At 39.2% G+C, this 13,540-nt stretch overlaps 1 protein-coding gene across 1 annotated transcript; it reads left to right on the top strand.

The window, feature by feature from the left end:
- Positions 1-247: 247 nt before the first annotated feature.
- Positions 248-13,144, top strand: dusp19a (dual specificity phosphatase 19a). Its single transcript, XM_043693452.1, has 4 exons — positions 248-725; positions 4,037-4,083; positions 7,401-7,553; positions 12,108-13,144. Exons 1-4 carry the CDS (start codon positions 503-505, stop codon positions 12,294-12,296), a joined length of 612 nt encoding a protein of 203 aa, XP_043549387.1. The 5' UTR covers positions 248-502; the 3' UTR covers positions 12,297-13,144.
- The last annotated feature ends 396 nt before the right edge of the window (positions 13,145-13,540 follow it).

Genomic DNA, 13,540 nt, shown 5'->3' with positions numbered 1-13,540 from the left:
CCAGTCCAACACCGGCATCCCCGAATCATGTCTTCTGAAATATGTGTTAGATTTTCTGTTTGTAAAAGGAATGTCCCAAATCCCACAAATCATTGTCTGCATCTCTGTTATTATATTGCACCTTCTCAAACAAGTCGCCAATACAATTACAGTATAAACTGTGCAGTACTTGCCAAAACGAAGCAATTGTAGTCTTCCTGATATAGGTGGCAGTAGGCTTGGAGTTGTGGGGTTTTACTTTCTTTATGTGACTCTTAACGCAAGCGATTTTATTGGTGGTAATTGCATTTCATTTATGTTCCGTGAAAAAGTAGACAAATGAATAGGAAACGCCGTGTGAAAGTAGCCTTGAATTTAATATACTTAGATCCAAGTAATTGATTTTACAATCGTTCAATTCAGTGATTACAGAACGGTGTATTCTCAATTCATAATTGACATTTCAGTGCATTTCACTGCCTTTCTTATCCGTTGTTTGACTTGCTTCTCCCATTCAAATGTGATGCATTCACTTGCCAATGAAATCCAGGCTTTCTCAAAGGCTTCGCTCAAGAAACAGAGCACCAGAGTAACAACCATAACTGGGAAAAGACTTATTGAAACGTTGAGAGACGCTCGAATGCAAATTGTTGAAGATGCTCAACAAACGGATGGAGCTTGCGGTTATGTCGAGGACACCAGCCTTGATCTGAATATTGGTGCTGTCAAACCCTGGCTAATGCTCGGTGAGCTAACATGAACTAATATTCTCTAAAGCTTCTGTTCATTGTGGTATGACTGTTGCATCATTTTCGTAGAGTTGTTACATTAGTTTTGATTACTGAAGGGGAAAAGTAATATATTTAATTTTTTTTTAAAACTTCATTTAGAATATAATTGCAGTAATGTCGAGTTATCAAAGAAAAAGGATACTGTAAGATCAGAAACTCAAATTTCTGGGCACTAACCACTTAATAGGATAGATGCTCGTAGACATTAGGGTCATTATACTCTGCTGTACAGGTACAGTCTATGGTAGGTAGACCTCCTAAGTTAAGATTTTTAAAATTGTACAGGTTACCTGTGTTTTTGTAGTTTGCATAAGTACTATAAGTAAAGTGTTATAGAACATAAAACGTTATGGCGCAGTACAGGCCCTTCGGCTCTCGATGTTGCGTTGACCTGTGAAATTACTCTAATGCCCGTCTAACCTACAGCATTCCATTATTATCCATATGTATGTCCAAAGCCCATTTGAATGCCCTTAACATTGGCAAGTCTATCACTGTTGCAGGCAGGCCGTGCCATGCCCCACTACTGTCTGAGTAAAGAAACTACCCCTGATATCTGTCCTAAATCTATCACCCCTCCATTTAAAACTTGGTCCCCTCGTGTTAGCCTTCACCATACGAGGAAAAAGGCTCTCACTGTCTACCCTATCTAACCCTCTGATTATCTTATAGGTCTCAATAAGTCACTTCTCAACCTTTTTCTCTTCAACGAAAACAGCCTCAGTTCCCTTAGCCTTTCCTCGTAAGACCTTCCTTCCATACCAGGCAACATCCTACTAAATTTCCTCTGAACCCTTTCCAAGGCTTCCACAGCCTTCCTATAAAGCGGTGACTAGAACTGTACGCAATACTCCAGGTGTGGCCTTACCAGTGCCTTATACAGCTGAAGCATGACCTTGTGGCTTAGAAACTCAATCCCCCTACCAAAAATCGCCAAAACACCATATGCCTTCTGAACAACCCTTTCAACCTGGGTGGCAACTTTCAGGGATTTATGCACCTGGACACTCTGTTCATCTACACTGCCAAGAATTTTACCATTAGCCCAGTACTCTGCATTCCTGTTACTTCTGAAATGAACTACCTCACACTTTTCTGCATTAAACTCCGTTTGCCACTTCTCAGCCCAACTCTGCATCTTATCTACATCCCTCTGTAACCCACAACATCCTTTGGCACTATCCAAAACTCTGCATCCCTTAGTGTCATCTGCAAATTTACTAACCCATCCTTCTACGCCCGCATTCAGATCATTTATAAAATGACAAACAGCAGTGGCTCCTAAACAGATCCTTATGACACACCACCGGTAACTGAGCTCCAGGATGAACATTTCCCATCAACCACCACCCTCTGTCTTCTTTCAGCTAGCCAATTTCTGATCCTAACCGCTAAATCAACTTCAATCCTGAAACTCCGTATTTTGTGTGTAATAGCCTACTGTTGGAACCTCATCAAATGCCTTACTGAAGTCCAGATACACCACATCAACTGCTTTACCTTCATCACCTGTTTTGTCAATAAGGTTGGTGAGGCACGAGCTACCCTTCACAAAATGGTGTTGACTATTCCTAATCAAATTATTCCTTTCCAAATGATTATAAATCCTATCTCTACTAACCTTTTCCAACACCTTACCCACAACTGAAGTAAGACTCACTGGTCTATAATTGCCAGGGTTGTCCTGACTCCCCATCTTAAAATAAGGAACAACATTTGCTATCCTCCAGTCTTCTGACATTATTCCTGTCGACAATGATGACAAGGATCAAAGACAAAGGCTCTGCAGTCTCCTCCCTGACTGCCCAGAGAATCTGAGGATAAATCCCATTCGGCCCAGGGGTCTTATCTATTTTCAGATCTTCCAAAATTGCTAAAACCTCCTCTTTGTCAACCTCAATCCCACCTGATGTAGTAGCCTGTATCTCCATATTCTCATTAACATTGCCCTTTTCCAATATGAATACTGTCAAAAAGTATTCATTAAGTGCTTCCCCCATGTCCCCAGATTCCACACACAACTTTCCACTACTATCTTTGATTGGCCCTAATATTACTCTAGTCATTCTTTTATTCCTGATATACCTATAGAAGGGTTTTCCTTGATCATATCTGCCAATGACTTCTCATGTCCTCTCCTGACTCTTCTTAGCCCTCTCTTTACATCTTTTCTGGTTAACTTATAAATCTCAACCCCCCTAACTGAACCTTCACGCCTTAGCCCCACATAAGCCGCCTTCTTTCTCTGGACAAGAGCTTCAACTTCTTCAGTAAACCATGGCTCCCTCTCTTGACAACTACCTCCCTGCCTGTTAGGTATATACTTATCAAGGACCAGCAGTAACTGTTCCTTGAATAAGCTCCACATGTCAAGAGTGTCCATCCTCTACAGTTTCTTTCCTCATTCTATACATCCTAAATTTTGCCTAATCATCAGAATTGCTTTTCCCCCAGTTTTGTTTTTTATTAAATTTTATCGTCCTTTCTGCAAGGATAGTACTTAACCTTCTTTCAATATTTACCCATAGTCTAAAACTTAGAAGGCAATATAATCATAACCTCGTTCTTCCTATAGGGTCATATACTTAGAAATGATTTACTAATTTGTGCAGTTTCATTCACAAATAAATGTAAAATACCATCAGGGATTATTGTGGTCCAAATTTATCTGATTTATTTTCAGTGTACCAGACTTTCCTGCTGTTGTGGTATTACATCATGAGAGTTAATTTACAGAACAATTTTTAAAAGATCCTGTTGACTCAGTTATTCTGTTGGTGTCAGTACCTGGCATGAGTTTTCTGTATTTAATTAAATGTACATTTATTTATAAGATTTCAGTTTTAAAAAATCCTTGGTGACTTTCATAATGTGAACTAATTGTTTTAAATTTAGCTCGGTTTACACTTGGAAGTGGTGATTAGTATTTGTCTCCCTCATTACTGATTCTTCTTTTTCAGCTGGATCTACTTTCAGCTTGAGTACAATAACATGGAAAGTCTATCCACCACTTAAGCCTGTTGGTGTTAAGTACATCCACTGCATAAAATTACCAAGTAGAAAATTGTTCTCCCTTCCAACCCTTTTGGCATCATGTTACTGTTTAGATCAGTTGATTTCCATTTATAAAAGAAAGCTGCATAAGGTACACTGAATAACTTTATCCTAGTTTGTTTCCATACGGCTATTGACATCTTATTCTACTCTCCAATTCTCCAAAATTAAGAACATTATTGACTCTTCTTTTTTATTTAATTTTCTTCCAGCATCCCAAGATGTGGCCCATGACTATGAAAAATTAAAAGATTATAAGGTAACATGAAAATGCTTCAGGGTTTAGGTACTGTTTCAGTAAAAGAAACTCTTGGTCAGTGAAGTAGTGCTACAGAACAAGACTTATGCATATGCTTACTGAATGGTACTAAAGTGCATTTCTGTCAGAAAGCAGGGACTGCTCCATATGTAAAACTGGTTGTGAAATCATTACTCAAGTTGGCTTTGAGCAGCCAATACAATTTAGCACCTGTGATGCCTGGGAACAAGTAAGGTTGTCAATTATTTCAGCTGCAGTTGCTGAGTAGCTTCAGGAGAGTCAGGGCAAATTTTAAAAAAATTATACCCCAATCAAAATGTGGAATTATTGTGTTAGATTAATAACCTTAGCTCCTCTGAAGACTCAACAATTAAAGGTGTTGCCTAGTGTAGTATTGTCACATCGATGACTATGTTTCCTTGCAATAATTGATTAATAATGAGTGAGGTAATCTTTGCTGAAGTGCTGGTTCAGCAATGGATCCTGGCATTCTTTAGCCGAGGAGTTGAAGAATGTTCCAGTTTCTCACTTCTAACTGCTGCTCATTACAGATATGAGTACTTCCTTATTTCCTTGAAATAACACAGAAAATTCTGGAAAAACTCAACAGGTGAGGCATCATCTGTGGAAATAAAACTTGATGTGAGTGTTTTAGGTTGATGGCTTTTCATCTCCTTATTTCTCTTAGTATTCACACCTCTCAGCCTACCTCCAGCCTTGGCTCCTGGAAAAAAGTCTGCTCCAGATAACTTAGCTGGCCTTCCACATGTTAATAATGTTACCCAGGAAACAGCTGTCATTTCTGCCTTTCACATCTCATCTTCTTCAAGTTGCTCAACAGCTCCCACCTTCGGTTCTTATTTACTGCAGCTCTCACCTTTTAATTTAAGACTCAGACGTTTGAGTATACATCAATTACATGAATAATTTTGTCATCAAACTCCCTTCTACCCCAATACTCCAATAAAATGGGGATGGAGTAGGGTTTCAGAACCCGGGGCTTATCTGCTCTGTCCATTTTTCTTTTTTTTCCTTTTTTTTTTAACCCTTGTTGAAGAGCTTGATCATGGTGGGCTCAAGATGGTGGCATCAGAGGCATGTTTGGGTTCCCGGCAGCTTCTACATCATTGAGGTGGTTCAGCACTGACTCATGGCAACTGCAGTGGAGGTGGGTTTGGATTCCCGGCAGTGTCTGCATCCAGTGCAGGTTCATGGAGGTAATGGTGGAGTTGAGTTTGGGCCCAGTACCAGACCTGGTGGCATCATCATCAGCGAGATGGGCCCGAAGCGGATTCACGGCGGTGGTGGAGTTGGGTGTGGGCCGGTGCGATACCTGGCAGCATCAGAGACAGTGCATTTGCAAGGTCCATCGAGGCCTCATAGTAGTGTGGATGTCGTTGAAGGCTAGATGGCGGCGAAGAGTGGCAACTTTAGTTCCAGTGGGAGAGCGGTAAAAGGGACTTGTGTCTGAACACCAGGCCCATGATGAAGCAATTAATAAGAAGGACTGTAAAGTTGAACACAAGTTTTTCTTTATTTCTTCATGTGTCTGCCTTTTTCTCCTATGTTTTGGTTTACTTTTGTGTTCTAAGTTGGGGCCAGAAGTGACGACACTATTCAATAGATTTCACTGGATTTTGTAACAATATTTGTGACAATAAACAAATCAAATCAAATCATATTGGTGCCAGTACACCATGACTTGAAACTCATTCTGCCCACACCCATTTGATTTGATTTATTGTAGTCACATGTACCTAAGTACAATGAAAAGTTTGTGAAAAGCAGGGAAGAAGCTGACTTTTAACCTATTGGTGCGTGTGCTCAAGCTTCTGTATCTTCTGCCTGATAGGAGAGGTTGGAAGAGAATATTACTGGGGTGACGTGGGTCTTTGATATTGTTGGCAGCCTTTCCGCAGCAACGAGAAGTGTAAATGGAGTTCATGGATGGGAGTTTGGCTTCCATGATGATCTGGGCTGTGTATACAACTTTCTGTAGTTTCTTATGGTCCTGGGCAGAGCAGTTGCCGTACCATGCCATTTTGCACCCAGATAGAATGGTAAAACTTGGTGAGGATCATTATGAACATGCCTTAGGAAAAAGAGGCATTGTTGAGCCTTCTTAACTGTCGCATCTGTGTGGGAGATCCAGGACGAATGATTGGACGTCACTGTTAGGAATTTGACACTTCTGACCCTCTCCACCTCAGCTGCGTTGATACAGGTAGGCATGTGTCCTCCTTTCTTCCTGAAGTCAATGATCAGTTCTTTTATTTTTTCAACACTGAGAGAGATTGTTATCTTTGCACCATAACCAACATGGATGATAATAACTGGATATCTCCCCTCCCAACCCAAGTTCTTTACCCGCCTCATGGAGATGTCCATAACCCTAGCAATGGGCAGGTAACACAGCTGTCAAAACTCCCAGTCATAGCTGCAGAGAACAGGTTGTATTCCCATATTTATACTCTCCTGTTTCGTCTGCCATCTAAATAGCTCCCCGTGCCACAGTGCTGTGGTCAATTCACTCATTCTTCTTGCAGTCCCCACTCATCTGCACAGGTTGTACAGACCTCATTACTGTTGGACAGTTGCAAGGTCCAAAGCTCCACAATTGTAACTCTCAAGTTCTCATTTCTATCTCACCTGCAGTCACACCCTCCTGTCTCTAATCATAGATCAATTTTCACTTCTGTAGTCTGAGAGGTGTGACCACCTCCAGTGCAGTGTCCATTTTACTTTCCCCTTCTCTGATGTTTTGCATTCTGGAATTCTGGGTAGTGATGGTAGAAGCTCCAATCTCTTTGCATCATATGACTGAGCAGGAATCTCTAACCATGTTACTGTCTGCCACTGGCATGTGTTGGAAGGACTTGCAAATTGATACCAGATTGATTTATTGTGTTATGAATGAACTGTCCTTTGCTGTCAAGTCCTGGTGTGGGACTAAAATCCAGAACTCTGGCTCAGGGACAAGAATTCTACCTCTGTGTTACCAGTCTTCCTACTCCACATCAATAGCAACTTAAAAATAATGGTAGTATCCATGGACAGGTTGTCTGTCATGATTTCCTATGCTACAAGTACCTGAGCAAATTGTATGTAAGTAGTTCAGAGACAGTTTTCTTTCATTGTGGAAGAAAAGGCTACAGGCTGAGTGAATTGGTGTGACTTGTGCATTTGCCAATATATTATGGATACTTTACTTAAGCCAGACAATTTGCTTTTCTGTCAGATGAGAATGATACAGATGGAATTTAAGGTCGATCATTGAACTTTATATCAATTAATTCTAACTTTTCTTCTCTCCAAAGATTTCTCATATCTTGAATGTGGGATATGGTGTTGAAAATGCATTTCCATGTGAGTTCATTTACAAAAGTATTACCATACTGGATATCCCTGAGACTTGTATAATCTCATTCTTCCCAGAATGCTTTGAATTTATTGACCAAGCAAAGGAACAGGTGAGGAATATAGGTGGTAAGGAGACAATATTAATTCCTTGTAATTAGAACATTTGAGATAAGAAAGTGACCTATTAATAAAATATACAAGTATTTTAAATTGTTGATGTGCCTGCTATGAATAATTTATTCCTTTTTCCACTGAACAAGACTTAGTTTTCCTTTTGACAAAGGAATGCAAATAGGGAGAAATTGACTCCACACATGCACTGTTGACCAACTGTGTTTTATTATTTATGGCTGGATGCCATTTGAAAGGGCTATTACTCTTTTTTTGCAGTGTCTTTATCACCTTTTGATGTCATGACTGGCAGTATGAAACTGTCATGCAGACTTAAAGTTGCTGGATTCATTTATAAACCTGCATGAGGAACTAAATATGATGGCCACTCCAAAGTGACAATCGTGGTTGAAAAGACAAGCAATAGCAAATGATACAGAGAATGTTTCCATAATAGGATAGTTGTATTTAATTTATTGGGATGCAATATCGATTCTCAACAAATATAAACTGTACAGCATCAAACTGGTCAAGGCTGGTTTGAATGTTGTACTTTGTTATTCATTTAAACTAATCAATCTCTTATGGCATTTGGTTCTGACTCATTTATCTGTCAATATCATGATAGTGCAATTCTATAAGTATTTACACACCACACTGCTTCCTTGTCTCTTTTGATTCTGCATTCCTCTGGTTTTTCTTGCTGTTTTTCCACTCTACTAGATTAGATTAGATTAGATTAGATTACTTACAGTGTGGAAACAGGCCCTTCGGCCCAACAAGTCCACACCGACCTTCTGAAGAGCAACCCACCCAGACCCATTCCACGACATTTACTCCTTCACCTAACACTACGGGCAATTTAGCATGGCCAATTCACCTAACCTGCACATTTTTTTGGACTGTGGGAGGAAACCGGAGCACCCGGAGAAACCCACGCAGACATGGGAGAATGTGCAAACTCCACACAGACAGTTGCTTGAGGTGGGAATTGAACCCGGGTCTCTGGCGCTGTGAGGCAGCAGTGCTAACCACTGGCTCTTTTTGTTTTGGATATGAGATGTTGGGTAATATGACAGAAAAGTAATAGGTAGATGGCCATTGATGATATTTTTAATTAACAGGTCTAGTGCATTGATTTGATAGGGACGTGAGGCGAGAATAGATGTAGGCCCCATTCACCAAGACAATGTTGCCAGAATACAGGTCAGTAGATAGTAGGTGGAGTGGATTAGGAATTGAGAAAAGCTAGAGTTTTGCCTTGCATTAATTTGTGGCAGGTCGAGAATTGACCCGGTGAAATGTTATGGAGCGTGGGCAGGAAGAAGAGTTAAGGCCAAGATGAGATCAAGCATAATCGTAACAAATCGCAGAAGAAGCTCGAGGGGTTGAATTGCCTCCTCCTTCTCCTAGTTCTTATGTTCTAATGAAGATGGGAGGTAGGTACAGAAACTGTTGGCAAAATTTACAGCTTGGCTTTTGGGTTTTTGATTTGGGAGAGAATCCAGACAGAGGTATGTTAGGTCTTGAGCTATGGACCGTGTTAGGTCATTGAACGATACTGGAAAACCACATGAAGAACTGTAACTGCTTGGTTATATACCTGTTTCCTCAGCCATATTCTTTCCTATTACTAATCAATTCTCTTTCCTTCCTTTCATGACTTGTAAGCTGCCAGCTCCACCGATTCTGCTCCAGTCCAGTTTCCCCCTCCTTACTGATATCTTCACTGACCATTTTGCCTTTACCATACCTAACACTCTGTTGCTTCCAGTGATGTCATCTGATCTCTGAAGTTCTCTTTTACCTTTCATTTCCTCCTTCTCTCTTGTCCCTTGAACACTTCCCTTTTGTGCTCAAATATTTTGCCTTTATTTTGTTTCCTTACAGATCCTGCCCTCCCCCAAATACATCTTGTAACTTTTCATTACTTCTCATTCCTAAATATTCCATTCATGATAATGACATGCTTGAACTTTCTATAAGCCTGACTTGAAATTTTAACTGAAAAGGATGGGAAACATAATGCCAGAATAACCAATCTGTTACTGGTGCTGAGCCCTTGACTAGACGGCACTAATTAGATTGCAGCCTTGAAAATAATTTAGACTGAGTTGGATCATGAGTGAGAGGAGGTAGAGAGGACAATGTAGAAAGCGAAAACATGTAGGGTCCACTACTTTTTGAAATTTATATAAATAATTTGGATGTGAACATAGGTGATATAGTTAGAAAGTTTGCAGATGACACCAAAATTGGAGGTGTAGTGGACAGTGAAGAAGTTTACCTCAGATTACAATGGGATCTTGATCAGATGGGCCAATGGGCTGAGGAATGGCATATGGAGTTTAATTTAGATAAATGCTAGGTGCTGCATTTTGGGATGGCAAATCTTAGCAGGACTTATACACTTAATGGTAAGGTCCTAGGGAGTGTTGCTGAACAAAGAGACCTTGGAGTACAGGTTCATAGCTCCATGAAAGTAGAGTTGCAGGTAGATAGAATAGTGATGAAGGCATTTGGTATGCTTTCCTTTATTGGTCAGATCATTGAGTACAGGGGTTGGGAGGTCATGTTGCAGCTGTACAGGACATTGGTTCGGCCACTTCTGGGATATTGCATTCAATTCTGGTCTCCCTTCTATAGAGGATGTTGTGAAACTTGAAAGGGTTCAGAAAAAATTTACAAAGATGTTGCCAGGGTTGGAGGATTTGAGTTATAGGGAGAGGCTTATTAGGCTAGGGCTGTTTTCCCTGGAGCATTGAAGGCTAAGGGGTGACCTCATGGAGGTTTATAAAATCATGAGGGGCATGGATAGGATAAATAGACAAAGTCTTTTCCCTGAGGTTGGGAGTCCAGAACTAGAGGGCATAGGTTTAGGGTGAGAGGGGAAAGATATAAAAGAGATCCTAGGGGCAATGTTCTCACACAGAGGGTGGTGCATGTATGGAATGAGCTGCCAGAGGAAGTGGTGGAGACTGGTACAATTGCAACATTTAAAAGGCATCTGGATGGGTATATGAATCGGAAGGGTTGAGAGGGGTATGGGCTGAGTACTGGCAAATGGGACTAGATTAGGTTAGGATATCTGGTCGACATGGACGAGTTGGACCGAAAGGTCTGTTTGACTCTATGACTCTAAGTAGTTGAGGAGTGAAGAATGGGCAAGACATGAAGGTAGAGGTGTTGGAAAAGGTTTCAAACTTAGTCACAGATGTGTTGGAAGTGCTATTTCTCGGCTTTGGTGGCAGAAAAGTAGGTTCAACCAGTGAGAAGCATGTAATAAGCAGGGGAGATGCCACAAGAATTGCTGGTAGGAGGAAGCAGTCTGTAGGATAGTGAGAAGCAGAAAACATTGATATTGGAGGAAAACTGGTAGGGGAGATCAGTGCTAAAGAGTACTGATTGGTAGGAAGAAGGCAAGGATAGGTAAGGGAAGGTCACCCACAATTAATCTGGTTAAGTCTGGCCATTCTAATCTAAACATGCTAAACAGGAAGAAGTTAAAAATCACACAACACCAGGTTGTAGTCCAACAGGTTTAATTGGAAGCACTAGCTTTTGGAGCGCTGCTCCTTCAGGTGGTTGTGGAGTACACAGTTGTTAAGATAATTGATTGTATTCCACAACCGCCTGATGAAGGAGCAGTGCTCTGAAAGCTCGTGCTTCCAATTAAACCTGTTGGACTATGACCTGGTGTTGTGTGATTTTTAACTTTGTACACCCCAGTCCAACACCAGCATCTCCAAATCAAAACAGGAAGAAAGCAGAGGAGAAAACACCACTTCACTACCTATCCCCAGTGTCATTCATTGTTCTGAGTTGGAAAGAAATCCAAGGGACTGAAGTGAAGCATTAAAGTTTGTTGTTTTAGAATTCATGCAACTTCATTGCTCATTTGGAATGCCAAATTTAGATTAATTTTTGTTTATTTTGCATTTTAATTTTTAATTAATTTTGGTACAATTTGGTATTCATGGTACAAACTGTTTTTATTACAAGTAGTATTTGTGGACACAAGCTTAAAAATAAAATGGAAAACACAAATTGATAGCTATTTATCTAGTCCAGGGATCCAGTAGGAGTGTTTTGGATTACTCAGGTAAAACATCAAAAAGTAAATCCAAAAACTTATTCAAAATTCAAAGCAAATAGGCACTCCATTTTCAGTGAGGTGACATCAAGTTATCAAATGGCATTATTCTTGGATTAAATCAAAAAGTTGATGGACAGCATCAATATTTAATAAAATAATACTTAGAACGGAATATCATAGCTTTTATATAATTTAGAATGCTCTGAAATAAAGACGTTTAATCACTTCTTCAGTGAAATTTGCATGCAGACTGAAAACTTCTCTCAGTATTTAAAATCCTATGTATAGTTGAGAATGTATTTTGAAGATTCTGAAAATTGAGAACATTATTTAAGAACCTAAGTTACTTTTTTAATTTGATGTAAAAAGTTTTCAATATTATATTGAATATTAATCATTTTCAAACATTTTTATGTGAAAAAATAATTTGTCTTGTTTTTCACTTTTCCTTTTCAAGAATGGGGTTGTGCTGGTTCACTGCAATGCTGGAGTGTCACGTTCTGCATCTATAGTAATAGGTTATCTCATGTGGGCATATGGACTTAGCTTTAAGGATGCTTTCTCAACTGTGAAGAATGCAAGGCAAGCTATCAATCCTAATCCTGGTTTTATGGAACAACTAAGGAATTACCAGCCAAAAAAATGAATAAAGCAATATGGTCCTGAATGAAAAGAACTGATAACTTTATGGAAACTAGCAAAGCTATGGTGAGATTAGACATTTGGAACCTTTTTTAAAATTCATTATTGGTAATATTTTCAATGCTAACATATGTTGTCAGCAACAATATTTGCATTAATGGTTGTTTGGATGCTGCACATTTACAACTTATGAAAATTGAATGGACTAAAAGGACACACTATATTGTAAACTCAGTGTCCTAACTATGAGATATTAGAATATTGTTATACATTAAAAGTAATCTAAGCTATTTTGTGCACATCGTTGTTTGCCTTTGAAAATTGTGGATCACTGTAACTTAAATATTGTATAGTTGTAAGACAGTATTTATATGGTATGTAATACTTTATGACAACATAAATTCTAATAGAGAATTATTGCAAAGCACTTGATGTCAAAGAAAGAAAATCATCTTGAATTTGTATAAAATAAGTTTTAAAGTAGAAATGGTTAAAAACCTAAATGCTGTGGAGACGTTCTAATGCAGGAATATCTATTCAGATTGCTTCTGCCATTGGAATCGGCATTTGAAATGAAATTCTGTTTACAAAACAGATCTTATTTATTTTCGGACTTTTAAAAAAGAAAATTCACAATATATTTCCTATCTACATTTTTAATCTGCTTCTGGGGATCTTCAAATATACAAGTGCCTATATCACTTGAAATGGAAATGAAAAGATGGATCTGTTCAAAAAACACTTGAATTTCATTTCATTAATTAGTATAGCTTGCAACATTGTGATGAAACTGTATTACAGAGTTACAAAATGATGTCTGTAAAACCAATAAAGCAGCTACTTGGTTTCTTATTACATTTTCTGCAATAACTGCTTGCTATTTTTGTGGAATCTGTGAATCTATTGTTCAACTTTTTGGACATTTTTACATGGATCTTGCATTTGCCAATAAATTGTTCATTTTCTATTAGATTTTAGACAACTGCAACTATTGAAGCAAGCATCTTTATATTCATAGAAAATAGCAGCAGAAGTAAGCCTTTCAGCTCTTCCGTCCTGCTTCGCCATTCAATATAATCATTGCTGATCATCTAACTCAGTACCCTGAACCTCCCTTTTTCCTGACCTTTTGATCCCTTAGAACTAGGAGAAAGTGAGGACTGCAGATGCTGGAGATCAGAGCTTAAAAATGCGTTGCTGGAAAAGCACAGCAGGTTAGGCAGCATCAAAGGAACAGGAGAATCGACG

Source organism: Chiloscyllium plagiosum, chromosome 7, assembly GCF_004010195.1.
Source record: "Chiloscyllium plagiosum isolate BGI_BamShark_2017 chromosome 7, ASM401019v2, whole genome shotgun sequence".
Taxonomy (NCBI): domain Eukaryota; kingdom Metazoa; phylum Chordata; class Chondrichthyes; order Orectolobiformes; family Hemiscylliidae; genus Chiloscyllium; species Chiloscyllium plagiosum.
Note: the sequence above shows the minus strand (reverse complement) of the source record. Positions and strands in the feature narration are given on the sequence as shown.

Coding starts and splice junctions, on each gene's coding strand:
- dusp19a (XM_043693452.1), top strand. CDS start 503: ATGCATTCACTTGCCAATGAAATCCAGGCTTTCTCAAAGGCTTCGCTC. Junction 726..4,036: donor CAAACCCTGGCTAATGCTCG/GTGAGCTAACAT, acceptor ATTTTCTTCCAG/CATCCCAAGATGTGGCCCAT. Junction 4,084..7,400: donor AAAAATTAAAAGATTATAAG/GTAACATGAAAA, acceptor TTCTCTCCAAAG/ATTTCTCATATCTTGAATGT.